This window comes from Panthera leo, chromosome D1, assembly GCF_018350215.1.
Source record: "Panthera leo isolate Ple1 chromosome D1, P.leo_Ple1_pat1.1, whole genome shotgun sequence".
NCBI lineage: Eukaryota > Metazoa > Chordata > Mammalia > Carnivora > Felidae > Panthera > Panthera leo.
The window spans coordinates 11,345,822-11,373,424 of NC_056688.1; the positions used below are offsets into that span (position 1 = coordinate 11,345,822).

At 48.6% G+C, this 27,603-nt stretch overlaps 1 protein-coding gene across 1 annotated transcript in view; it reads left to right on the forward strand.

The window, feature by feature from the left end:
• NCAM1 (neural cell adhesion molecule 1) overlaps positions 1 to 13,670 on the forward strand; it is a 387,986-nt gene extending 374,316 nt beyond the window's left edge. Inside the window, exons 24-27 of the mRNA XM_042904392.1 lie at positions 5,734 to 5,941; positions 6,911 to 7,027; positions 10,429 to 10,576; positions 11,919 to 13,670. Of these exons, the coding sequence (XP_042760326.1) occupies positions 5,734 to 5,941; positions 6,911 to 7,027; positions 10,429 to 10,549 (446 nt within the window). The 3' untranslated portion in view covers positions 10,550 to 10,576; positions 11,919 to 13,670. The remainder of the gene's footprint in view (positions 1 to 5,733; positions 5,942 to 6,910; positions 7,028 to 10,428; positions 10,577 to 11,918) is intronic.
• The last annotated feature ends 13,933 nt before the right edge of the window (positions 13,671 to 27,603 follow it).

Here is a 27,603-nt window from a genome sequence, read left to right on the forward strand (position 1 = left end):
AGGCAGGTAGTGCCTCTTGCCCCGGCCCTGTGCACCCCCAGCCCCATCTAGAACCTCTCTGCCTGGGGTCCCTGACCTGCATTCACACCAGCACAAGAGAAGCAGGCATGGTTCTGAGGCTCAAGGCAGAGCATTGAGGAGAGGCACCTGGGGCCTCTGGGCCTGGTGTAAAAACCCCAGGTCAGTTAGAGCTGCAGGGAGGACGAAGGAAGGAGAGATCCATCATCACCCAAGTGGCCCGTCACTGTCCTCCTGGCCTCTGGCATGCTCTTGATATCATCTTAGGCAGAAGTCACATGTTCCCCTAGGGGGGGCCCCCGGCCTGGCCCCAGTCCCGCCCCTAGGGAAGGGACAGTGTCAGTGTTTCTGAAGGGACTCCTCAGAGATCTAGTCCCAAGCATAGGGAGGCCTGACAGAGCCCTGTCCCCTCAGCACAACCCCGGGCGAGGCGTGCCTCAGCCAAAGGCACTTTGAGGCCACTGCAGACCCATGGCTTATAATGGGATGCCTTTCAAGAGACAGTGTTAGGGCACATCCACTCGCACTGGACACCGTCCTCAGTGATGGCTGTGGCCCCCAGCCCCACCGGGAATCCCCAAGACAGCGGCCCTTCGAGCCCCCACAGGAGTAAGCACTTGCCGCCTCGCCGGGCTCTCCCAGCCGCTGCGCCCTGCTCAGTGCTGCCCGTGCCCCCCATGCCGCGGGGTTTCTCTGCTCCTTTCTGGAATATTTATATGGCAGGTTTGGATCATGTATGTTACTAATAAGAATGCTAACACTGTTGTGTAGATAATCAGCGAGGCCTTTATGAAGTTTACACCTTTGCATTATTAAAGGAAATAACAGTCCACGTGAACTTACCGGCGTGCTTTGATTTTATTTAATAGCTGTGTGTCCTACCAAGTGTCCCAAGTCCTTTCCCTCCTCCACCTCACATGTACCTGAATAACTCTGATTACCCCAAATTGTACCCCAAACTTGCAGCCTGCTGCATGGAGTTTTAGCAGAGGAGAGGCTTTCCTTTCCCAATGAGGGGCTATGCATTTGGCTCAGCTATCCTGAGAGCTCTTGTGGGTCATCGCCTCCTTGAACTTTCCCAGTCCCCAGCAGACAGGGGGATGAGGGGAAAGTGCCTTTGCAGAACCAGGAGCTGGTCACTTTGGGGTCAGGAATGCATTGTGGGCCATCAGACATACAGTCTCTGTAGCCAGGGCTCCTGATGTCACTGTCCCCATTAAAACCCCATAGCAGAGGCTGCACAGAGTGATCTTGTGATCAACAGAATGCGAGAGAAGGTTCTCATTGGCAAATCCTATTCTGTTTGTAGTCACACTTAGTAGGACTCTTTCCAAAGTTAAGACCAGCTGTCTGTTTCACAGCAGATACTGGGAGGGAGGAAGCAGACGTGTGAGGGGTTTGCAAGTGAACCTGAACTCCCGCTCAGTGGGAAGGGCACCTGGCTGCACTGAGGTCCCGCGACATAATGACTCAGACCCATCTGGCGTCTGTAAAATGTGAGACCCATCTTCCCATTTTGAGGCATTTAAGAGAGGATGTATGTAGGTCCCTGTCATGGGGCAGCCAGTTCCCCGGTCAGTGCCAGCCTCTCCCATGCCAGGAACCACAGAAGATGGACAGCCTCACTTTCGCAGCATCACCATTCGGGGGGCTGTGACCCTGGAGGTTATGGAGGAACTGCTCCCAAGAAAGTCTGTGCGTGCAGATGTGGGGTGAGTCAGTCACAGGAGGCCAGCATAAGGTCATGCAAAGACAGATCCCTGGAAGGTTTTAATTTTTCCTTTTTTATACAATGTTACGTAAGGTGTAGGAGATAACCTATGTCCTCCTCGCTCTCCTGAGCTACACAGTTCTGTAACATCCCCCTAGAGGTAATGAATGCTGACTTTCATACCCTCTCATCTATTTCCCGGTGTTTCCCTTACGTACAGCTTCTTTTTGTAAAAGTTGCACACACCCTTTCTCTAGCTTAAGGAGCCTCTTACTTCCTCTGGAAGTCTGTACTCTCAGTGGTGAACTGGCTGGTCCTTTTTCCTTCAGGGACAGTCTCTGCTCCCTCTCTCCATACATTCAGTACGTCAGTTACGTCAGTATGACCACCTCAGTGGTCAGGGCCACGAGGCGAGACTCCACAGCTCATCCGTGGGCCAGGAGTCATAGAAGCCACTATTATTCACTGTGACCCAGGCACAAGATGGCCTGGAGACAGCGCTCCTCAAACTCTGCTATGTATAAGGATCACCAGGGCCGCTCGGCCACATCCAGATTCCTGAGCATCACCCACAGAGATCCTGATTCACTAGAACTGGGGAGCCCCAGAGTCTAAAGCACCCTAGAAATTCTGCTGCAGGTGACAAACATTATGCTAAAAGGTGTGTTTATTTTTCACATAAAAATAAAATCCCGAGGACCAGTGAATAAAAATGGGACCCACTGAGTGTTCTAGTCTTCCAAGGGAAAAGTCGTCAGTGCAGAGGACCTGTACCGCGTGCAGGGTGCTAGACCGCGACATGGGACGGCAGGCTCCCATGGTTGAAGAGGGTGTGGAGACACCTTCTGTCCCAGGCCCTGCCGAACACAGGAGCCTCTTCCAGAGCACTAGGCATCCCTGCCAAGGGTGTCCAGGCACAGGGTGCTTGCCTGCCGAGGCAGCTCACACTGTTAGCTCTCTCTCGAGGGAAGCTGAACTACCCCCGACCCCTACAGTTTCCATCCAGCAGTGATACCAAGTAAGACCGCTTCCATTTCACGACACATCTGTAAACATCTGGAGAAGGTGTTCTCATCTCCAGACTAAACACCCACTCGTCTTTTTGACAAATATTCTTTGAACATTTCCTATGAGTCGGGTTGTGCTAGATGCTGGGGAGAACTAAGAGTACCCTATAGAACATTCTGGAGAAGACAGCCAGATAAAAAGCATGCAAGTGAACAGAAAGTGGCAGATAGAAGTAAGAAGAGAACAGATACTCTACTACTCTATCTACTCTGTGGTAGATACTGGGCAGAGTGAGAGATCAGGGGACGGAGGGAGAGGGCTCTCCAGCAAGGTGACATTTGAGCTGAGGCCTGTAGGACAGCAAAGAGCCAGCCAGGAGGTTACGGGGCTGGAGGGTTCCCAGAAAGGAGTCAGCAAGGACCTAAGGCAGGAATGGGCTGGGTGTATTCAGCAGGTAGGATGAAGGCCCTGGCCTGGAGCACAGGGATGGGTTGGGGGGAGGGGGTGCGGGGAGCAGTGCCATGAGTTACAGCAGAGGTGTGGGAGAGTGCACGACATGTGTAAGGCCTTTAGGCCAGGAGAAGGGAAGACCGCTGCCCTTCTTTCTGTCTCACGTCACCGGGGTCTTTGTATCCTCTGGCCCTTCCCCTGAGTGTGCCTGCAGAACCCAGGCAGCCCTCCAGCCAGGTCTAACGAGCCCAGAACACAAGGTGGACAGTGGCTGCCTCTCACATGCACAGAGCCCCCTTTCCGTGGACCATTTGTCCTCTTCAGAGATATGACTGGTCCCCTAAAACCACGCTTATGTGTAAACCTCGGAATGTCGAGTTTATGCCACTGAGTCCAAAAATACAAACATTCTCCCCTCCCCCACATGCTTTAGGCTCCTTCCTCGGGAAGTAGGCACTCAACACCTATTGGGCACCGACGTCAGGAGGCGGCAGTGGCTGGAAGCCACTGTCAGGGATAGAAAGCCCAAGGCTGGTAATTCCTCCCTGTTCGGGGAACCACCTTTGGGATTCTGAACATCAGGAAGGCTTGTGTGCCTCTCTGCTTCTTTGGGTGGAACGTATGAGGAGCCGGAAGAGAAGAACGAATGCTCTCTTCTGCTTTTGTGAGCTGCTAGGGAAAAGACCTGCTCTAGCAGATCACGGGGGCCAGCCATCAGTTCCCTGCTGCCGAACCAGAGACAGCGTGGCTGGAGCTGGGTCCTCTGAGCATAGAGGCCTTTGCCAGTATTAGGACCTTCCTGGGGGATAGGCTAAGGTTTTCAGTGCAGGTTGGATGGGACCAGCCAGCAAGCCTGAGGAGGAAACACTGGGAAGCAAGACCAAGGTCCCAGAGAAGCCAAAAATACTCAAGAATTTGAGAGTCTTCTCCAACTATAAGGCCCAAATGCACCCTGGGTGCGAGAAATGAAGCTATGAGCAGTCGTCTGTGGCCTGCTGGCCTGGTGGTCTGTACCCTGAATTAAACTTTGAAACAGAGGCCAGTGGGGTGGGACCACCGCCGAAGAGGCTCCGTGATACCTGACCAGGGACCCCTGGGCAGACAGAAGAGTGCCCCCAGGAACACAGACTGCATGGAAGAAAAAGATTGGGGCCTGTCTGTAGCACATGTCACCTTGGACTACACGTTCCTCCATTATCTGGTGTGCTGTGTGGCTAACAGGCCACTGGGCCTGGCCTGGGGCTCAGCAAAGGCACAGCGAGACCCAGACCGTGTTGGCCACAGTTCCCGCCTCTAGTCGGCAGACCTGGGGGATCCCAGTGGGTCCTGGCAGCACAGGAAGCTTCAGACAAGGTCTGGTGGTGGGGTGGAGCAGCCAGTTCTTGAACTCTATCCTTCCAGAAGAAGAAAAACGAAGCAGACATGCTCGTGTTTCAGTGTGATGTCATTGTCTCCACATTGGCTTATGGGCAGAGCTCGCTGCCCACAGCATGACCTCTTATCTCCCAGACACTGGGGTGGGGTGGGGGGGAACCAAACAGGGGGCCACCTCAGGCAGCTAACATTGACACAAGGGGGCCTGGGGAGCTGGGGTCCTTCTGTGATACCATCAACACCCCCGGGGCCCTGGGGAGTGCGACACAAGTTGAGTCATTCAAAGTGAGCCCAGCCAGAACGGGCATGCTGTGGGCTGCTCAAGTGGGAGAACGTGTCTGTCTGTAGTGGGCACAGAGGACCTTTGCCCTGAGTGTGAGTGTGCCTGTCCGTGTGGGTGTGCATCTCTGGGTGAGTCTGCTGGTTTTCCTGAAGTCTGATCCAAGTGTGCCTGAGCTCCCAGATGGTGAGTATTCCCAAACCTTTCACCCTGGGCAGACCTCCATGTCTCCAGAGTAAATGGTCTTCGTCTGTCTCCCTGGGTGCAGTGAAGAAGGATAAGCCATGAAGCCAATGTACACTGTCCAAGGTCAGGATCATCTAGAGCCGTCCTTAAAGAGGAGGAGAGGAGGTGGGGTCGTGTACTGGGCATACTGTTGTGCCTCGTGCCAGCACAAGCCCAAAGGAAGCCTTGGGAACCCTGTGCCACCCCACTTGGGACCCTGTCCCTGAGTACTCCCAAGAGCCATGGTCTAGCCTGAACCCGGTGACCACCACCTGCCTGCCTGCTTCCCTGAGCTCAAGAGGAGATCAGCTAAGTATGGGGCTGGGGGAGGCTCGGAGACTGAGCGCAGGGGTGGAAATACAGCTCCTGGTGCCCACTCCTCCCGACTTGTGGGAGCCTCATGCCCCTACCCCCTGGTCTGTGAGGTAAGGCTGCCATCCCGCCCTCTTGAAGATACAGAGAGACTCTGTTGTCTCCACACCGGGGTGTAGAAAGGCCCCACGGAAGGTGCCACTCTTGACACAAATGCCACGACTTTGTCCTGTAGGTGCTACCCCACCCCCAGGGGCTGTTGCTCTGCAGGGTCCAGCAGTCTGCACGTCAGTGTATTAACCACCAGCCATCTCTCTCTCTCTCTCTCTCTCTCCCTCCCTCCCTCCCACTCAAGCCAACGGCAGCCCTACATCAGGCCTGAGCACTGGGGCCATTGTGGGCATCCTCATCGTCATCTTTGTCCTGCTACTGGTGGTGGTGGACATCACCTGCTACTTCCTGAACAAGTGCGGGCTGCTCATGTGCATTGCCGTCAACCTGTGCGGAAAGGCTGGGCCTGGAGCCAAGGGCAAGGACATGGAGGAGGGCAAAGCCGCCTTCTCGTGAGTGCAGACCTAACTGCCACTGCTAGGGTCTAGGCTCTGCCCTGGGCCGGGGGGCTTAGCATCAGAACCATCTCAGTTTCCCCATTTGGAAACCCCAAAGGTGGAAAAAAAAGCACGGGAGAAACGTTTCCTAAAATACAGTCTTTGGGGAATCCTGTTTGAAAAGCTAACACTTGGGCCCAACGCCACATCTAACGTATTAGAATTTCAGAGAAGGTTGAAAATCCCTGCATAGGCCAAACTGAGGGGAATTTTCAGAGCTAAATAAACTTGGAGGGGACCTGCCGTAGCATTTGAGACACACACTTGCCTTGCTGCCATTCGTTCATGTCTTCATTCATTCATTCATATATCACTCAACAGATATTTACTGAGCAGCTAAAACAGGGCCAGGCTCTGTTCCCAGACACTAGGTTACACCTGCGAACAGAACAGGTAAAACTTCCTGTCCCTTTGGAGCTGACCATCCAGATGCTGTCCCCTCCAGCATCTCTGGAAAAACGGGTCCTGAGCCAATGAGCAAGAGGCTCCACAGACTCACCGGGTGGACCTGAGCTGGAGTGAGGTGAGAAGAGGCAGAGCAGGGAGTAAGCTGTGAGCGTCACCACAGGGCAGGCACTGTATGGAAATACAGATTATCTGAGCACTTCTCTGTGCCAGGCACTGTGCTAAGCACTTGACATCCGTTGTCTCAGTTAATGTTTCCAACAGCCAGGCAAGGTCGAGACTGTTGCCTGCCCCATTTTACAGATGAGGGGACGGAAGCCAAAGCGAGCGAATCCAATGTTCACGGTCACACAGCTAGCACGAGTGGGAGCTGAGGCTCGGGCCCTTGGGCTTGAAATGCCCACGCCCCCACATCAACTTTGGCCCAAACCCAGGAGCCCTGAGCTGTAGCCAGCTTCCCCGGGAGCCCCCTTCCTGCCCCAGAAGGCCAGGATCGAACCAGCAAAACTCTCTCCACAGGAAAGATGAGTCCAAGGAACCCATCGTGGAAGTGCGGACCGAGGAGGAGCGGACCCCAAACCACGATGGAGGGAAACACACGGAGCCCAACGAGACCACCCCGCTGACGGAGCCCGAGTACGTGGGTGGGGAGGGGCGGCACTTCGGCCGCAGAGCCCCACACTCACCTCATCGCCTCACCCATGCCTCGCCTCCCATGCCTCCCACCCACCACTCCCAGCCCAACAATGCAGCCCAGATTCTGGAGCCCTTGGCCAGAAATGCCTGAGCCCACTCTCTCCCTAGAGAGAAGGCATTCCTGGTTCTGTGAAGAGCCTGCAGATGCTCTGAGAGGGTTCCAGGGGTGAGCGGGATCTCTAGACCCTATGCCCGAGTCACACGCACATTCCGGAAGTGGCCGAAGGGGACACAACCGCACTGAGAGAGGCTCTGAGCTTTGAAAGGCTCAGCAGATTCTGTGTAGGATTTTCAAGAGCTCTAGGGTTTTCTGCGTTCTTCCTGGAAGGATGAGAGGAGGTGGGGGCGCGTAGAGCTCCCTGACCCTTCTGTTCTCAGAAGCCTGGGGGACCCTCAGTCAGAAACCGCGTCTGGCCGAGGCGGTCATGAAGGCTGGCTGTCGTGAGTGCTGGGGCTTTGAAGGGAGTGGAGTTTAGCGAGGATTTAATTTAAATCTCTGGCTGGACAACCCGCGACTGCTAGGGGCCTTGGGAGCACTCTTTGTCTGCCATATTCCCGACCTTCCCCATCAGTTCCCGTGGAGCCCCTAGGACAGCAGGGCCCATTCCTCGGGGTCCTTGACGCCAGCAGTGGCGGACGGCGAACTGAGGCTCGCCTCTCCTGGAGTTGGGGTGCAGGCAGGGGTCAGACAGGGCTGCAGGGAGAGGCAGCGCAGCGTAGAGAGCTGGAGGGGCGTCAGCAGGGAGGAAGGGCCAGCAGGTCTGTGTCTCCTGTCTCCTCTTCTGCCCGCCTGGGCGTGTGCTTCCTCTTGCTGTCCTCGTTTCTCTGTGGGCCTGTGTCCGTGCCTGTGCGTCACTGCATGCCCTGCCCACGACCCCCTCCTTGGCTGCGTCCCCCCTTCCCCACGCCCGCTTCTCTGTCTCGTCCCAGCTTCATTGTCTATTCTCTTCTACTTCCTGTCCTCCCCACAGGCTGCCGGCCGACACCACAGCCACTGTCGAGGACATGCTGCCTTCTGTCACCACCGTCACCGCTAACTCTGACACTATCACCGAAACCTTTGCCACTGCTCAGAACAGCCCCACCAGTGAGACCACCACCCTGACCTCCAGTATTGCCCCCCCGGCCACGGCCACGCCTGACTCAAACTCTGTGCCCACTGGCCAGGCCACCCCTTCCAAGGGGCCCGGCGCCACCGCCTCCTCCCCTCCCCCAGCTTCGGCCCCCAAGGTTGCCCCCCTCGTTGACCTGAGCGACACCCCGGCCTCAGCCCCTGCTGCCGGCAGTTTGTCTTCTAGTGTCCTGGCTCACCAGGGGGCTGTGCTCAGCCCCAGCGCCCCTGCCAGCGCGGGGGAGGCCTCCAAGGCCCCTCCCGCGAGCAAGCCGAGCCCCACCGCGGCCGGGGCAACCAGTCCCCTAGCGGCGGCAGCGGCCGCCCCTGCCACGGCAGCCCCGCAGGCCAAGCAGGAGGCTCCCAGCACCAAAGGCCCGGACCCCGAGCCCACCCAGCCCGGCGCCGTGAAGAGCCCGACCGAGGCAGCAGCCACGGGCCTCACTAGCCCGAAGAGCGAGGCTGCCTCCGTCAGCGCCACAAACCCTGCCCAGGGCGAGGACTTTAAAATGGACGAAGGGAACTTCAAGACCCCAGATATTGACCTTGCAAAGGATGTTTTTGCAGCCCTGGGCTCTCCTGCTCCCACCGCTGGGGCCAGTGGACAAGCCCCTGAGCTTGCCCCTTCCACTGCAGACAGCTCTGTTTCGCCTGCACCAGCAAAGACCGAGTACGGCCTCTCTTTGTCTGCTGTCGTCGGGTTATGTCCCGTGGTGGTGTGCGTCTGTCTGTGCTGTGCTGTGTCCTCTTTGTTAGATGTGTCTTCAGCCTGTTCCAGGGCTTCTCTGAGGCGACTGTCAACCAGGGGGCTGGGATGAGGAGGGGACAGAAGGGGGGCAGGCAGCCGCCTGCTCACTAATTAGGCCATGTTAATTACGTCTTCTCCTTATCATCCTAGCAGCCACTTCTGTTTTCCCTGGGGGGGGGGGGGGGGGGGGGGGGGGGGGGGGCGGGGGGGAGCCTCACAGTCGGGCCCCTGATGAGCGTAGCTTGGGAAGCAAGCTAAGGAGGCCAAGGTGCCCTTATTGGCCACCCTGGGGCCCACAGACAGTGTGTTATCCAGGGTCCAGGCTGAGTCCCCACCAGAACAGCACTGTTACGCAGGAAGAAAAGAGGCAGACCCCAAGGCCCATGCGGGGAGAGGATGTGGTCCAGAGGGCCCTGTCCCACTCCGGCCCCAGATACCCCACCCCCTCACCTCCTACCCCCACCACCTACTCTTGCTTCTTCTGACCTGGAATGTCTGGGAACAGTGAGAGCTCACAAGCACCGAATGACTGTTGGGTCTCCAAGTTCAAGGGCAAGTCCTTAAACTTAGCAGCTTTCTTAAATATGATGCCAAAATGCAGTTGGAACTGGGGTCTAAGCCTGCTTGCCCCAGTGCATCCTTAGATCAGACTTTCACTCCTGAGACTGAATAAGGCAGAGCGAGACCTAGGTTTTTACAGAGGCTCCTGTGGCTGCCCCCACATGAGCAGTATGCTGCCACCAAGAGCTGAAATAGGACTGCACCCAGGAGCCCTGAACCCCAGGAAGTAGGACTCCTCTATCCCGCCCACTCAGCACCTGCTAACCCCCCTACTCCCCTTGTCCCCATGTGTAGCGTGACATCCCAGTCTAGCCTTTCATGCCACAAAAAGCTGCCTCGGTCACAAAATTTTCTCACCCTGGCCAGGCACTGAGGGTTAGGCACTGAGGGTTAGGCACTGAGGCATCACCAGGAAACACAGAGCACAGGGTGTGGTGGGAGCAAAGACAGGCAAGAGCAAGGCAGTTTGCAGAGGGGCCCCTGGAGTCAGTACTGGGGAACCAGCCCAGCATGCCCCACTTATACCAGTCTGACTAATTATACCAATTATACCGATCAGGGTGAGGAAAAGGCCACATCTGCTGCCCCCTTCCACCACCCCAGGTAAGGACCCTGGGCCCCTGGCATTGGATTAGGACTGGAACAGAAAAGGTCTCATTCCTCAGATTCAGTGGCTCTCAACTTTGGCTTCGTTTTAGAGTCACTTGGGTGCTTTTAAAAGTCATCATGCCCAGACCAATTAAATCAGGATTTCTGGGGGTAGAGCCCAGGCACCAGTGATTTTTAGAGCTCCCAGGTGATTCCAGCGTGCAGCCAAGGATGGAGACCATTGCTCTAAGCGGGAGCCCCTCCCGAGGGACTGGCTGAAGGGTGAGTTACTGTAGATTGTGTTCTCACTGCTGTTTTCCCAATTCTCTGCAGGAAGGGCCCCGCAGAAGCAAAGTCGGAGAGCCAGGAGACAGAAACGAAACCAGCGCCAGCCGAAGTCAAGACGGTCCCCAATGACGCCACACAGACAAAGGAGAACGAGAGCAAAGCATGATGGGTGACAAGAAATGAGCAGATCAAAGTAAAAAGTGACACCATAGTTTCACCAGAGCATTTCCAATATCACACACAGACACACACACGCACACACACACACACACACACACCTCATTCCTCTAGTGTCTTTTGCCTTTAAAAAAAAAAAGTAAACAGATAAACAGGGGATCTCCTTTTTGTAGGTTTATAGAAAGGGTTCCTTTGCTGCGCACTCACTTGTAAGAAAATGAGACAAAAAGGTTAAACCCACAGCCAAACTAGGACACTCCGTTCCCTGAAACCATTTAAAAACCAAACAAAAGGACCCCAAATTAAGAATCTAGGAAGCTCAGAAAGAAAAAAAAAATCTAGGTTCAGGAAGACCGCACTTCGTGTTGCCCAATTGGCACAGACCAGTTTCAGAGAAGTGCTTCCAGGCACTAAGACTAACGAATGAACAAAGTCCAAGTTTATTTTTATACTTTGAGTCGAGTTTGAACTCTGTAAAACCCCATAAATAAGTTATAATTTCTGTTCACTTTGTATTTGTTCAGTATGCAAAGTGTGTCACCCTTTCTAGCTGAATTCAATCCCCACGTAGACTCTCGTTTTGTAGGAAGAAGGCCAAATTGCAGCTTCTGGGGGCAGATCTCAGTTTGCAATATTCGAATTTCTTTCTCCTTCCTTTTCTCTCTCTCTTTTTTTTTTCTTTCTGCCATCTTTGTTTTCCAGTGTTTACAAGTTGACAACTGTTTGACTTTGGTTGTGTTTAAATGTCCATGTAAAATAGCTGCCTTTTTTTTTTTTTTTTTTTTTTTTAAGTTACAAATACTGCCTAGAGGCGGGTAGAGTCATCACAGGCTTGTTTTCGCACAGGACAACTTTACAAACTATGATTGTTTACAGTGGCTCTCCTCCCCCACCCCCACCACCCCCATTCTGATTTGAAATTTTTGCCTGTGTGCAACTCAGGTGAAAATCCATCTTGTTCTGGAGTGGTTTTGCTATTTTTTTTTTTTTTTTGGCCCTTCAATTCTTTTTGTATTTCCTTGGGGGTTAGACCACTTTCTGATTAGCCACCACCTGCCTGTATCTGTGAAAAAGAGTCTGCCCCCCCTAGGCATCTGCATCCCCTTCCTTTTGAAGGACTCCTTAGGCTTTGTTGAATGAAGCAGAGAAGATTGTATAGTTGGGGCTGGTCTTGGTGAACACACATTTTTACCCCAAACATCCCCTTTTTGTAGAAAGCCAAATAAAATATATACATACAATTTCCTTTTGAGCCCAGAATCTAGATTTGAGCGGAAGAGCATGTGTGCTTCAGGGAATTAGTGTCTTTTTTTGGAAATCTGTTGAAGTAAAGTAACATCGGCCTTCTGTTCACTTAGGCAGCATTTATAGAAACAAAAGAAAAAAAAAAAGCCAACTGCTGTCTGGAGTCATAACACAACTTTCCTGGATCGGAAACCAAGTGGGGAAAAAAAAATACAGAAACTTTAAGGGGGATGGGAGGGGGGAGAAGGGAAAAGCCAGCCCTTTGTATAGAAATTTTGCTTTTTTTTTTTTTCCTCATTCTACTTTAGAACTGCAAGCTTGTGCACTGTGGATGCGTGACTATTTTAGTGTGAAACGTGTTTTTGTCATAGTATTGAAATAAAACTTCAACATAGTTTGGTTGTGGAAGGTATAGCAGATAGTTCAGAAAAAAATATTCAGGAAACAAGAATAACTCTTAAAAGGAATTGAAGCCTTTAAACAAAGAAAATGAAGTAAGCGTGATTTTGATGATGAAGAGGGCGCTAATACGCGGAAATCGGCGCCCCGGCATGCGCTCCTGTCCCACGGTACAAAACCGCAAGAGGTTAGGGTGGCGAGACCTCTCCTGAGTCTGTTCTCCGGGCCACACTCCCCAGTGTCCTGACACTTCTGCGGTCTGATCAGTGACGATATGCGAAGATTATAATTTCAAACTGTGAAAAAATAATGGTCTTGTCATTTGCTAAATGTGGGGTTATTTTGCATTTTCTCAGCTCCTGGGGATGGAAACGGAGGACCCCATGCACCCAGCCCCGGCCCCTTTGATTGTAGGGCTTGCACAAGTCTGTGGTTCAAATGCACGGGCCCTCAGGCATGAGTAACGTGCAGACAGTTCTCTGAGCACATAGCAGAATGGGGGCTCCTGGGTGCCCAAGACGGGGAGGGCCCAGCAAGGAGCAGCAGGCTAGGAATCCCACCGCCGGGCTGTCCATGGAATCAGTGGCTCATCTTCTGATGTTCCTGGCGTTGACCACCTAGGCCAAGCCCGTGCTATACCTCACCGAGACTGTGCATTTCACGCCAAGTGGTTGTGATCAGGCACACTGACTTTGGTTCTGATGGTTAGGAAGAGAAAGAGGTATAGTCGACCCTCAAGTAACCTGGCCCGGGGGCAGCTGACACCCCTCACCCACCCAGAACCCTGGCTCTGCCGTCAGCTGGCACCCAAGACTGCCCACCTTTTGGTCTGCCTCTCTTTCATTATACATAGATTTCTCTCTGCATGCATGAGCTTTCCTTTTTCTTTAAAAAAAAAAAAATTCTAAAAATTTTAAAAAAAGCAAAAACAAACAAACAAACAAAAAAAAACCCAGAGCAATGCTTTCTCTAAAATCAAAGAGGGAGTCACTTTATTTTCAAGATGTTCTATCTTTTATGTTAAGAGATAAAAGCTTATAGTTTTCCTTTTTTAATTTTTTGAAGGCGGGATCAACTCTACCAGTTTCCAATGTCTATGTGTCTATATGTGTATGTGCCATACATATGTATTCACATAAATAGCGGCATGGCCAAGTTCTTCTGGAGGGGTTTCCACGTGCCACGCACAGGGTCTCTGAATCCTGGAGGGCCGTAGTGTACATAGTGCAGCTTCTGAAGTGGGACTGTATTTTCACACTTTTCTATGGAGCCCTTCCAAGTCCCAGGTTTTCACTCGAGGCTGTCTGTCTGGATGGTGGTTTTCAGACCTCCATTAACATCCCTACCCAGCATTCCCTACTTCGGGGGCCTTCTCTCTTGTTATAAACTTTTTACCAAGTGAAAACATCAATACCACCTTTGTTTCCATTCTCACTGGTGTAAATACTGAGTACTAACTGAGAATTTTGACTTTGCATTCTGTCAGAATACTTGTGTTCAATAAAAATTGAAAGAAAAAAAAAAGCTGTTCGTGGTCAAACTGGGATTTATTTCGATTCAGTGAGAGTCTATCAGGTGAATCATATGGGGAAATGCCAGGGGTATTTCTTTTGACCTTGTGAACAAGGTCAGTCAGCTCAGTGTCTTGAGTTCACATTCAGTTGAGTTCAAGGTCAGTTAAACTCAGTGGCTTGAGTTCACGTTGCCCGGATGATGGTTTACAATGTTTTCTCTCAGTTTGATAGAGGAATCCCAGTTATGAGAATGGCCAGCCATCAGATTCGGACAGATTTCATTCAAATCCTGGTTCTGCCACTTCCTTGTTGACCTTGGAATAATTCCTTAATCTCCTCAAGACTCAGTTTCTTCTTTTGACAAACAGGAGATACCAAGCTAACTGAGCTGAGGTCCTGGCTAATGAGTGAAGCCGTGTATATGAAAACAGAGTGTAGGACTGTCTTGGCACATAGTAGGTACTCAACAAATGGGGATAGTGCTGGTGGCATCCCAGATGTGGGATAGCATCAAACCCAACTGGAATAACCATCTATACCTGAGCTCCAAGGTTTCAACATGGAGGTCGGCGCCTGAGGCTTATTCCAGAATACACGATGCTTCGCCTTCTTAGTTTACCATACTTCTCAGCACTTAGAGCCTCGCTTTGCCATACCTCTCAGCCCTTGGAATTTATTAAAGTCTCTGAGCTAGACAGAGTAAAGCAAACTTCACCAGACTCAGAATTCTCTTGTATATGCTGCTGTCCAGCGGTGTTGGGAAGAGCCAAGAGTTGGAATTACCTATTAAACTGTGGAACTGCAAGTTCCTGGAGAGGAGCAGGCCCCAGGGGGAGGCAGGTGAGTGAGTCTTCTAGGGAGCAAGATATAAAGAGGCCCTCTCTCAAGGCCATTCCTGCACCTGCATGGGTCTGAGGCGCCTCCTTCGTTTGTGTCCTACGTGCCCCTCCCTAGCCCTAGCCTGGGGAGGTGTCTTGCTCTGGGGCGGTGTCTGCATCCGTTCCCAGGCATTGTCCCTTCACTGGCCCTAGAGCTCATTCTAATGACCCAGAACCACGTAATTCATGTGATTTCCTGTGCCACCAACTGCCAGCGGCATATGGTAAGGTAAGGAGTGATAAAAACTGACCTCATGAAATGATGACCTTCTCTCTAATGGTCCATGAGGGCTTGCTTTCACCGCCTTCTCCCCTCCTTCAGGCTAGCCTCCTCCCAGATTCACTCAGTATTCACTGAGTGTCTCCAAGATACTCCAGATACAGCAGTGAACAAAACATTCTTGCAGAATGTTAGTTTACGTGTGAGGTGGGTCAGACAATAAGCACAAAAGTGCCTGACACGTGGTAGGGTCATTAGGGCTCGTCACCAATACTCCAGCTCTCCTCTCCCTCCTTCCAGGTCCGTGATAGGACAGGATGGTATGCCTCTGGTCTCATGAAGTGGGCACGGCCATGTACTTGCTTCGGTCAATGGACTATGACTTCTAGGCAGAGCCTTGATAGCGGGTGTGCATCTTACTACGGCCGCCACGGCCAGCCACGCTGCAGGTGGTACAAGTGCCTTCACCTAGGCCCAAGATGAGGGATGTGAACTCATGGAGCATGCATGAGGGAAAACCCCAGTGGTTATCTGCTGCACGTTTAATAACCAGCCCTCCAAGAGGGAGGAGGAGGGAGGTATACACATGTTGTGTGTGCTTGTTACACACTTTACTGAGACAAAGAATGCAATTTACAAATCATATACCACACTCTATACTGAAATTCCATGTATCCATATGGTGCGGAATGCTTTGGTACATTTTTGCTGAACTCTTCTCTAGAATCAACCTATGATTACGATTAGTGAGTGAGTGAGTGTCGTTCCAACAAGAACACTGGCTGATTCGCTTGTGTTAACAGATAAGATGGAAGCGAAGCAATGAAGATCAGTGTGTGGGAACTTCACTTGTTCATCAGTGGTGTGAGGGACCACTGCCGAACTGGGCAGAAGTTTTGAATACCAGGATATGGCCTCCATGTTTCATGCCAGCCCCAGTGGAACGGCTGCAGACACGGCACATTTGTTTTTGTTTTTAATTTTTTTTAATGTTTATTTATCTTTGAGACAGAGAGAGACAGAGCATGAACTGGGGAGGGGCAGGGAGAGAGGGAGACACAGAATCTGAAGCAGGCTCCAGGCTCTGAGCTGTCAGCACATGTGTGCGGGGCTCGAACTCACAGACCTGGAGATGATGACCTGAGCCGAAGTCGGATGCTTAACTGACTGAGCCACCCAGGCGCCCCCAGACACAGCACAGTAAGTTGAATCCACATCATAAATATTTGCCCCATCGCTCTCAAGTCTAGACAAACACCAAAACTCAAGCAAACCCTATTTGTAGCATTTACTGTTTCTACTGGTATGTAAATATTCCCTACATGGCTGATTTCAACATGTCAGCACTGAACGAGGAGTTAGTAGTAAAGCACGGTAGCACAGCATCATACAGCTTATCTCTACCAAAAAATAAGCACAAGCACAGAGAAAATAGTAATACGTAGTAATAACAATAAACTATCAACATACATTCATAATAGTAAAAAGGTAGTAAAATAATTGAGAAGCGGTACATTTTGAGTATATATTGCCTTCATTTTAAAGATAATTTTGCTGATTGTAGGTTTATGCAATTTAACTTTTACTAACAACTGGCTCATAAATTTCCTGAAAATAGAACGATTCTCTCAAAGCAGTAAAGGCTGGCTCCAGCATACCGCTGGACAGCTCTTTGTGCTGTCAGCCACTTAACCTTCAGATCTGTTACCACAGCATGATTTAGGCTATCGTGGCTCAACACTGAGTGGTGAGTGCCACAGATAACAATAAATCCAGGTGAGGAGGAGGTCAGAGTGCTCTCTGAAAAGGTGACATTTGAGCAGTGACCTGGAAGAAGTGAGAAACTAAACCACATGAATATCTGAACAAAGATACCTCAGGCAGAGGGGGTAGCAAGTGCAAAGATCCTGGGGTGGGGGCTGCTCAGTGTGTTTGGGGAAGAGCAAGAAGGCCATTGTGGCTGAAGCAGAGAGCAAGGGATGGGGTGGGACATCGGCACCCATGAGCTGGACAGATCACATAGGGGTCTGTAGATGACTGTTAGAATTGTAGCTTTTTTCTTCAAGCGACATAGAAAGCCAGAGGGATGTTTTGAGCAGAAGCCTGACGTGACTTGATTTTTGACAAGATCATTCTGGCTGCTGGATGGAGACATCACAGGAGGGCAAGAGAGGAGGTGAGGATACCAATTAGGAGGCAATAATCTAGATGGGACAAGACAGTGTGCTTGGGACCAAGTTGGTTCCAGTGGAGAGTGAATAGCCCAATTCCAGTTATCTCCCAAAGGTGAAGCTAGCAAGATTGGGTAATGGATCAGAGGTGGGGTTTGAAGAAGGCATCAAAGGCAGCTTCCAGATTTGGGGGCTAAACAATTAGAAGGATGGAGCTGTCATTCACCTTCCAAAAAGAGTGAAGGAGAAGCAGATCTGGAGGATGCAGAGTTTGGTTCTGAACACTTGGAGTCTGAAATGCCTGTGAACGCCCTAGTGGAGATGATGCGCGGGCCAAAGTTCAAGGGGGGTCTGGTCTGCAGACACATTTAGGAGCTGTCAGCATGGAACTCGTATTCAAATCTCTGGCACTTGGGGAAATCACCAAGGAAATGAACATGGATTAAGAAGAGGAAAGAACCAAGCAAGGAACCCGAAAAGAAAATTCACAGGCAGCTCCCTGTCAAGGAGAATCATGGGAAAATCCCACTGTGCCATTTGCAGCCTCACCTCAGGGGAAAAGAGGGAGACAGACAGTGACACTCCATGTTCTTTCTACATGAGCCTTGTCTTCTTATTCCCCTAACAGAATTCGCCTCCACCTGTCCCACTGGCTGGCACACAGGGTTCCTGCTCAGGAGTCTAGAGAATAGATGTTGACTTGTAGCTACCAAAAAGATGACCAGGACCCCTTGCCACCCTGGTGTTTGTATGCTCGCTGCCATTCCGGTGAAAGTCCTCCATGGCCACTGCCTCCCACGTGGCTTTCAGAAACCCTCCACAGCAAGGTCACCCATGAGGACTGCCTCGTGCAATGAGAGCCCCAGCCTCAGCCCCGGTGCTTAGGGCAGGCAGGGTAGGTTGCCTCTGGGCGATGAGAGTCGCTCCCAACATGGCCTTATAAATCTCTTACAGAAATCACCCCAGTAACTCCCATCACATAGGCTGAGCTTGGGTGGCAGCAGCTAGATCATGAAGGAGGTCTCGTCGGATTTTACCTGGTAGCCTCCAACCCATTGGCCTCACTCGGCACAGAATGAGTTGTGCGGACAGCGAATTTCATCATACCAACCACTTCTTTCTCCCACCTTCCCCAAAAGATCTTTACGAGCTCCCAACCACCCTGAGGATAAAACACAAAGTCCTAACAACACCCGTCTTGGCCACTGCCCCACCCCTTGCTTACTGTTCCAGCCTCATTGTTAGCACGCCTCCAAATCCTCCTCTGCTCCAGCCCTAATCCACTATTACTAAAGACATGTGTCTCCTCCCCTATGCCCCAGAACTTACACAAACCATATTTCATTTCCCTGCAGTGCCTGAAATTGTTCAACACTTTTTACCTACTCTTTGGAAGTGAACACACAGCTTATGGTGGCTTGAACAGAGTTTCACAAACACAATTTAGTTGCAGGGTTTACATGTGGCTGGAGAGGGTCTACCTGCTCGGGACCCTGAGCTGCTGCCTGCCATACCCCATAATCATGGGTCACCATGCCCCTCTCCTCCCTCCAGGCTGGTGACTGTGTCTGGCGAGTGAGTAGCACCTGCGTGATGGAGTCAGGCAGGGACGACGTGGGTTAGGGGACCCTGAAAGGCAGAGACATACTACCCTGTGTCTATTACTCAAAACTCTCAGTTTTCTGATGGACAAGGCTGACCCAGCAAAACCAGGGAAACTCCTTCCTCGGAGTTTTCTCTAAGGGGGCAAATCTATGGGTTGGGAGGCAGGGAAGAGCAGACAAGAGGCAGGAGAACAGGGCAGTGTGATCTGTAAAGGATCTGCTGGTCCCCAGGTCTCGCTGGCAGGAGTTTGCCTTTCCAGGGGACAGTACTATGCTGTGTCTTCCTGAGCAGGCAAGCCCAGGCACTCGGCTATGAAGTCCAGCTCAGAACAAGATGACCCACAAGAGACTGTCCGTTTAGGGTGCTTTCCACCGCGATGGCCATCAACAGCCTGCTGGAAATGTGGCGGTCAGCATGAGGAACAAAAGCGCAAAGATCTCTCTGACAGGATGAAACTCTGCCAGGGAACATGTATTTGGAGCCCAGGACCCAGCCTGCAAGTCCTGCCACACTCCTGCTGAGGGAAGAAAGACAGCGGGTCTGCAGCCCAGGAGAAGGCCTCTCCGGGCAGCCGCCAGCCCACCCTGCACCCTGGGCCGGGAAGTCAGCAGCAGTCCTGCTTGGCCAAGCTCTTCTGTTGCCCCCCGACTGCAGGCCTCTGCATCTCTAGGGACACTCTGTGGATGGAACCTTCTGGAACCCAGCCTGTGGATCCTGAGGCCGTAGGTCTGGGACTCGGGGCTCCACTGTAGGTGGTCCTTAGCCCACACCTGGAGACACGCAGGCAGGACCCAGCCAGCCTGGATCCCCCAGGAGGCTCTGCGGGACCACACAGACAGGAAGCACTACAGACGCACGGAGTGTCTGGATGTCAACAAGGCACTTCCCGAGGCTCAGCACACTTCACCACACACACCCAAGGCCAATGAGCATCCCAACGAGCCCTGCCGTCGGAGGTGATGAGCGGCCAGATCATGCCCCACAAGAGGGACAGATGTAAACTATGCTCTCTGAAAACCAGTTACTGGAGCGCACACTGACAGGTGGGAGGCTGAGAGGAGAGCATTTAAAAAAAAAAAGGAAATGAAAAGAAAAAAAAGGCTACAAGTTATAAATTGGCTATAAACTCAGTGTGAGTATAGACATTAAAAAATACTTGTGATGTTGAAGATGGTGGAACAGCATGGAAGTTTTTTTGCATCTCGCGTCCATAAAATACGGCCAGACCAACACTAAACCATCCTGCACACCTAGAAAACTGACTTGAGGACTGACACAACAATGTGCACAACCTGAACAGCAGAACCCAGCAGGTACGTGGCGCGGAGAGGTGAACTGGGGAGACAGAAGCCACGGAGGGCAGGGAGCCGCTTTTCCTTGCTGAGATAGTATGAGAAAAGCACCTTCCCCCGAAAGCAGCTGGAGAGAAAGTGAAAAAGTGGAAACAGCCGCAGGGACTGAACCAAAAAGGGAGAAAGGAGAAGATTTAAATTCCATTAAGATGCTATAAACAAGGAGCACAGAGTCTGAACCTCGGAAGCTCCATACCTGGTGGTGCTCTGGTGAGAAGGGCGAATCCACAGGCGCAGAGTGAAGTCCGGGGGTCTTTGGGACACATGGGGAGAGGCGGCTCCCCTGCTGGAAGGACTCCCCACAGGCAGAGGTCCCAGTGGACCCGGGAGAAACACCACATTCGCTGGTGCTGGAACGAGGTCGTTAAGGGTGAAGCCTGGTGCCAGGTGTGTGTTGTGGTTTTCCGTAATCCCGGAAACGCTGCTGCTACACGATCTCAGGAACTTTTTCTGGGGTGGGCTGGCACCCAGCCGCAATCTCTGGGCACTGGCAGCAGCATGGTCCCGCGAAAGTTCCTGGGTGCAGCCGGCACCCGACCATGGCTCCGTGAGACCCTCCAGCAGAGGGGCAGAACGGGTCAAAGCCACAGTCCCGCAGACGTGAGCGGTCGGGAAACACAGCTGCATCTGAGATAAAACTCAGGAGGGAGGTGCCGTCTGGCTACCTGACAGCTTGGACACAGACCATGTAAAAGCGGGGAGCGGACGGATTGAAGACAAAGGACGGGTGCGCGATATCTCCTTGAGGAGAGCATGGAGTTCGGAGGATAGAGACTAAGCAGCAGCTGACACCAGTTTCACCGCGCCCCGCGCATGCGCATACACATCTCCAAGCGCCACACCAATCAACCCCGGTACACTAAGTAGCGCCATCTAGTGGAGGGCAGAGCCATTACACTAAGCACCACCAACTCCCCCCCCCCCCCCCCCCCCCCCCCCCCCCCCCCCGCCCCAGCTTCCTGGGCCAATCTTGCTCTTCAGGAACACAAATCTCTCTGCCTGCTTAGTTGACGGACTATAAAGTGCTTCATAGTTTGACTTCTATGGGAAAACGATATAATTTCAACTATATTTCAGTCTGTTCACTGGTCCATCTGTTCAAAAATTTTTTTCTTTTTTATTTCTCTTCTTTTTCTTGAATACAGGAAGAAAAAATTTATTTTTTTTCAATTTTTATTAAAAACATTTTTCTTTAGGGGCGCCTGGGTGGCTCAGTCGGTTAAGCATCCGACTTCGGTTCAGGTCAGGATCTCGCAGTTTGTGAGTTCGAGCCCCACATCGGGCTCTGTGCTGACAGCTCAGAGCCTGGGACCTGTTTCAGATTCTGTGTCTCCCTCTCTCTGTCCCTTCCCCGCTCATGCTCTGTCTCTCTGTGTCTCTCAAAAACGAATAAATGTTAAAAAAATTTTAATATATATACTTTTTTACTAATACTTTATCTTAGATTTTTCAAATTCTATTTTATTTCCATCATTTAATTTTATTCTATTTCATTGTATTCATTTTAGCAAATTTTCAAACGTTTTCCTTTTTCCCCTCATTTTTATTTTTTTCCTTTTTTTTCCTTCCCTTTTTTCTCCACTCTGTCAAGCTCCTTTCAATAACCAGACCAAATCACACCTAGGATCTAGCATCATTTATTTGATTGTGTGTGTGTGTGTGTGTGTTCTTTTTAATTTTTTACTTAAAAATTTCTTTTTACATTACTAATTCCTTTTCTTCCTTCAAAATGATGAAACAAAGAAATTCACCCGAAAACAAAGAGCAGGAAGAAACGACAGCCAGAGACTTAATCAACACTGATACAAACAAGATGTCTGAACCAGAATTCAGAATCACAATTATAAGAATACTAGCTGGGGTCAAAAATGGATTAGAGTCCTCCTCTGAGGAGATAAAAGAAGTAAAAGCTAGTCAGGATGAAATTAAAAAAGCTATAACTGAGCTTCAATCTCAAATGGATGCCACAGTGGCCAGGATGGATGAGGCAGAGCAGAGACAAAGCAATATAGAGGACAAACTTATGGAGAATAATGAAGCAGAAAAAAAGGGAGACTGAGGCAAAAGGGCATGATTTAAGAGAAACCAGTGACTCATTAAAAAGGAAGAACTTCAGAATCATAGGGGTCCTAGAAGATGAAGAGAGAGAAAAAGAGGTAGAAGAGTTATGTGAGCAAATCATAGCAGAAAACTTTCCTAACCTGGGGAAAGACACAGACATCAAAATCCAGGAAGCACAGAGGACTTCCATAAGATTCAACAAACACTGACCATCAACAAGGCATATCATAGTCAAATTCACAAAATATTCAGGCAAAGAAAAAATCGTGAAAGCAGCAAGGGAAAAAAAAGTCCTTAACCTACAAGGGAAGACAGATCACGTTTGCAGCAGACCTATCCACAGAAACTTGGCAGGCCAGAAAGGAGTGGCAGGATATATTCAATGTCCTGAGTCAGAAAAATCTGCAACCAAGAATTCGTTATCCAGCAAGGCTGTCATTTAAAAGAGAAGGAGAGATTAAAAGTTTCCCAGGCAAACAAAAATTAAAGGAGTTCATGACCACTAAACCAGCCCTGCAACAAATTTTAAGGAGGACTCTCTGAGAGGAAATAAGACAAAAAAATAAAAAATAAATAAAAGCTACAAAGACTAGAAAGGACCAGTGAACACCACCAGAAACTCCAACTCTACGAGCAACATAATAGCAATAAACTCTTATCTTTCAGTACTCACTCTAAACATCAATGGACTAAATGCTCCAATCAAAACACATAGGGTAACAGAATGGGTAAGAAAACAAGATCCATCTAATATGTTGTTTACAAGAGACCCACTTGAGACCTAAAGACACCTTCAGATTGAAAGAAAGGGGATGGAGAACCATCTATCATGCTAATGGTCACCAAAAGAAAGCCAGAGGAGCCATACTTATATCAGACAATCTAGACTTTATTTTTTTTATTGATGTTATCAATTTTATTTTATTTTATTTTCCACTACATAAATCGTTTTATTTTTTTTTCAATATATGAAATTTATTGTCAAATTGGTTTCCATTCAACACCCAGTGCTCATCCCAAAAGGTGCCCTCCTCAATACCCATCACCCCCCCCTCCCTCCCACCCCCCACCAACCCTCTGTTTGTTCTCAGTTTTTAAGAGTCTCTTATGCTTTGGCTCCCTTCCACTCTAACCTCTTTTTTTTTTTCCTTCCTCTTCCCCATGGGTTTCTGTTAAGTTTCTCAGGATCCACCTAAGAGTGAAAACATATGGTATCTGTCTTTCTCTGTAGGACTTATTTCACTTAGCATAACACTCTCCAGTTCCATCCATGTTGCTACAAAAGGCCATATTTCATTCTTTCTCATTACCACGTAGTATTCCATTGTGTATATAAACCACAATTTCTTTATGCATTCATCAGTTGATGGACATTTAGGCTCTTTCCATAATTCGGCTATTGTTGAGAGTGCTGCTATAAACATTGGGGTAAAAGTGCCCCTATGCATCAGTACTCCTGTATCCCTTGGGTAAATTCCTAGCAGTGCTATTGCTGGGTCATAGGGTAGGTCTATTTTTAATTTTTTGAGGAACCTCCACACTGTTTTCCAGAGTGGCTGCACCAATTTGCATTCCCACCAACAGTGCAAGAGGGTTCCCATTTCTCCACATCCTCTCCAGCATCTATAGTCTCCTGATTTGTTCATTTTGGCCACTCTGACTGGCGTGAGGTGATATCTGAGTGTGGTTTTGATTTGTATTTCCCTGATGAGGAGCGACGTTGAGCATCTTTTCATGTGCCTGTTGGCCATCCGGATGTCTTCTTTACAGAAGTGTCTATTCATGTCTTCTGCCCATTTCTTCACTCGGTTATTTGTTTTTCAGGTGTGGAGTTTGGTGAGCTCTTTATAGATTTTGGATACTAGCCCTTTGTCCGATATGTCATTTGCAAATATGTTTTCCCATTCTGTTCGGTTGCCTTTTAGTTTTGTTGGTTGTTTCCTTTGCTGTGCAGAAGCTTTTTATCTTCATAAGGTCCCAGTAATTCATTTTCGCTTTTAATTCCCTTGCCTTTGGGGATGTGTCGAGTAAGAGATTGCTATGGCTGAGGTCAGAGAGGTCTTTTCCTGCTTTCTCCTCTAGGGTTTTGATGGTTTCCTGTTTCACATTGAGGTCCTTTATCCATTTTGAGTTTATTTTGTGAATGGTGTGAGAAAGTGGTCTAGTTTCAACCTTCTGCATGTTGCTGTCCAGTTCTCCCAGCACCATTTGTTAAAGAGACTATCTTTTTTCCATTGGATGTTCTTTCCTGCTTTGTCAAAGATTAGTTGACCATACTTTTGTGGGTCCAATTCTGGAGCCTCTATTCTATTCCATTGGTCTATGTGTCTGTTTTTGTGCCAATACCATGCTGTCTTGATGATGACAGCTTTGTAGTAGAGGCTAAAGTCTGGGAATGTGATGCCTCCTGCTTTGGTCTTCTTCTTCAAAATTACTTTGGCTATTGAGGGCCTTTTGTGGTTCCATACAAATTTTAGGATTGCTTGTTCTAGTTTCGAGAAGAATGCTGGTGCAATTTTGATTGGGATTGCATTGAATGTGTAGATAGCTTTGGGTAGTATTGATATTTTGACAATATTTATTCTTCCAATCCATGAGCAGGGAATGTCTTTCCATTTCTTTATATCTTCTTCAATTACCTTCATAAGCTTTCTATAGTTTTCAGCATACAGATCTTTTACATCTTTGGTTAGATTTATTTCTAGGTATTTTATGCTTCTTGGTGCAATTGTGAATGGGATCAGTTTCTTTATTTGTCTTTCTGTTGCTTCATTGTTAGTGTATAAGAATGCAACTGATTTCTGTACATTGATTTTGTATCCTGCAACTTTGCTGAATTCATGTATCAGTTCTAGCAGACTTTTGGTGGAGTCTATCAGATTTTCCATGTATAGTATTATGTCATCTGCAAAAAGTGAAAACTCGCCTTCATCTTTGCCAATTTTGATGCCTTTGATTTCCTTTTGTTGTCTGATTGCTGATGCTAGAACTTCCAACACTATGTTAAACAACAGCGGTGAGAGTGGGCATCCCTGTCGTGTTCCTGATCTCAGGGAAAAAGCTCTCAGTTTTTCCCCATTGAGGATGATGTTAGCTGTGGGCTTTTCATAAATGGCTTTTATGATGTTTAAGTATGTTCCTTCTATCCTGACTTTCTCAAGGGTTTTTATTAAGAAAGGGTGCTGAATTTTGTCAAAGGCCTTTTCTGCATCGATTGACAGGATCATATGGTTCTTATCTTTTCTTTTATTAATGTGATGTATCACGTTGATTGATTTGCGAATGTTGAAATAGCCCTGCATCCCAGACAATCTAGACTTTAAAATAAAGACTGTAACATGAGATGAAGAAGGGCATTATATCATAATTAAGGGGTCTATCCACCGAGAAGACCTAACAATTATAAACTTTTATGCTTCAAATGTGAAAGCACCCAAATGTAAAAATCAATTAATCACAAACATAAAGAAACTCATTGATAATAATACCATATGATTAGGGGACTTCAACACTCCACTCACAGCAATGCATAGATCATCTAATCATAAAATCAACAAAGAAACAATGGCTTTGAATGACACACCGGACCAGATGGACTTAACACATGTATTCAGAACCTTTCATGCTAAAGCAACGGAATATACATTCTTCTCCAGTGCACATGAAACATTCTCCAGAATTTATCACATACTGAGACACAAATCAGCCCTCAACAAGCACAAAAAGATTGAGATCATACCATGCATATTTTCAGACCACAATGCTATGAAACTCGAATCAACCACAAGAAAAAATTTGGAAAGGTAACAAATACTTGGAGACTAAAGAGCATCCTACTAAAGAATGAATGGGCTAACCAAGAAATTAAAGAGGAAATTTAAAAGTACAGGGAAGCCAATGAAACTGATAATATGACACCCCAAAACCTCTGGGACGCAGCAAAGGTGGTCACAAGAGGGAAGTACATAGCAATCCAGGCCTTCCTATAGAAGGAAGAGAGGTCTCCGATACACAACCTAACCTTACACCTTAGAGAGCTGGAAAAAGAACAGCAACTAAAACACAAAACCAGCACTAGACAGGAAATAATAAAGATTAGAGAAGAAATCAAATGTTATCATAACTAAAAAACAAAAACAGTAGAACACATCAATGAAACCAGAAGCTGGTTCTTTGAAAGAATTAACAAAATTGATAAAACACTAGCCAGTTTGATCAAAAAGAAAAAGGAAAGGATCCAAATCAATAAAATGAAGAATGAAAGAGGAGACATCACAACCAACACAGAAGAAATAAAAACAATAAGAGAATATTATAGGCAATTATATGCCAACAAAATGGGCAACCTGGAAGAAATGGATGAATTCCTAGAAACATATACACTACACTACCAAACTGAAACAGAAAGAAATAGAAAATTTGAACAGACCCATAACCAGTAAAGAAATTGAATTAGTAATAAAAAATCTCGAAAAAAAACAAGAGTCCAGGGCCAGATGGCTTTCCAGCGGAATTCTACCAAACATTTAAGAAAGAGTTAACACCTATTCTCTTGAAGCTGTCCCAAAAATTAGAAAGGGAAAGGAAAACTTCCAAACTCTTTGAATGAAGCCAGCATTACCTTGATTCCAAAACCAGACAAAGACCCCACTAAAAAGGAACTATAGGCCCACTTTCCCTGAGGAACATGGATGCAAAAATCCTCAACAAGGTATTAGCCAACTGGATCCAACAATATATTAAAAAAATTATTCACCACGACCAAGTGGGATTCATACCTGGGATGCAGGGCTGGTTCAATATCCACAAAACAATCAATGTGATTCATCACATCAATTAAAGAAAGGACAAGAACCACATGATTCTCTCAACAGATGCAGAGAATGCGTTTGACAAAATACAACACCCTTTCTTGATAAAAACCCTTAATAAAGTAGGGAAAGAAGGATCATACCTTGAGATTATTAAAAGCCATATATGAAAGACCCAACACTAATATCATCCTCAATGGGGAAAAACTGAGAGCTTCCCTCTAAAGTCAGGAATAAGACAGGGATGTCCACCCCCACTACTGTTATTCAACATAGTATTGGAAGTCTGAGTCTCAGCAATCTGACAACACAAAGAAATAAAAGGCATCCAAATTGGCCAGGAGGAGGTCAAACTTTCACTCTTCGCAGATAACATGATACTCTATATGGAGAACCAAAAAGATTCCACCAAAACACAGCTAGAACTGATCCATGAATTCAGCAGAGTGACAGGATATAAAATCAATGCACAGAAATCGGTTTCATTCCTATACACCAACAATGAAGCAACAGAAAAAGATATCAAGACGTCAATCCCATTTACAACTGCACCAAAAACCATAAAATACCTAGGAATAAATCTAACAAAGAGGTGAAAAATCTATACACTTGGAAAGCTTATGAAAGAAATTGAGGAAGACACACAAAAAAAGGAAAAATATTCCATTCTCCTGGGTAGGAAGAAGAAATATTGTTAAAATGTCAATACTATCCAAAGAAATCTACATATTCAATGCAGTCCTTATCAAAATAACACCAGCATTCTTCACAGAGCTAGAACAAACAA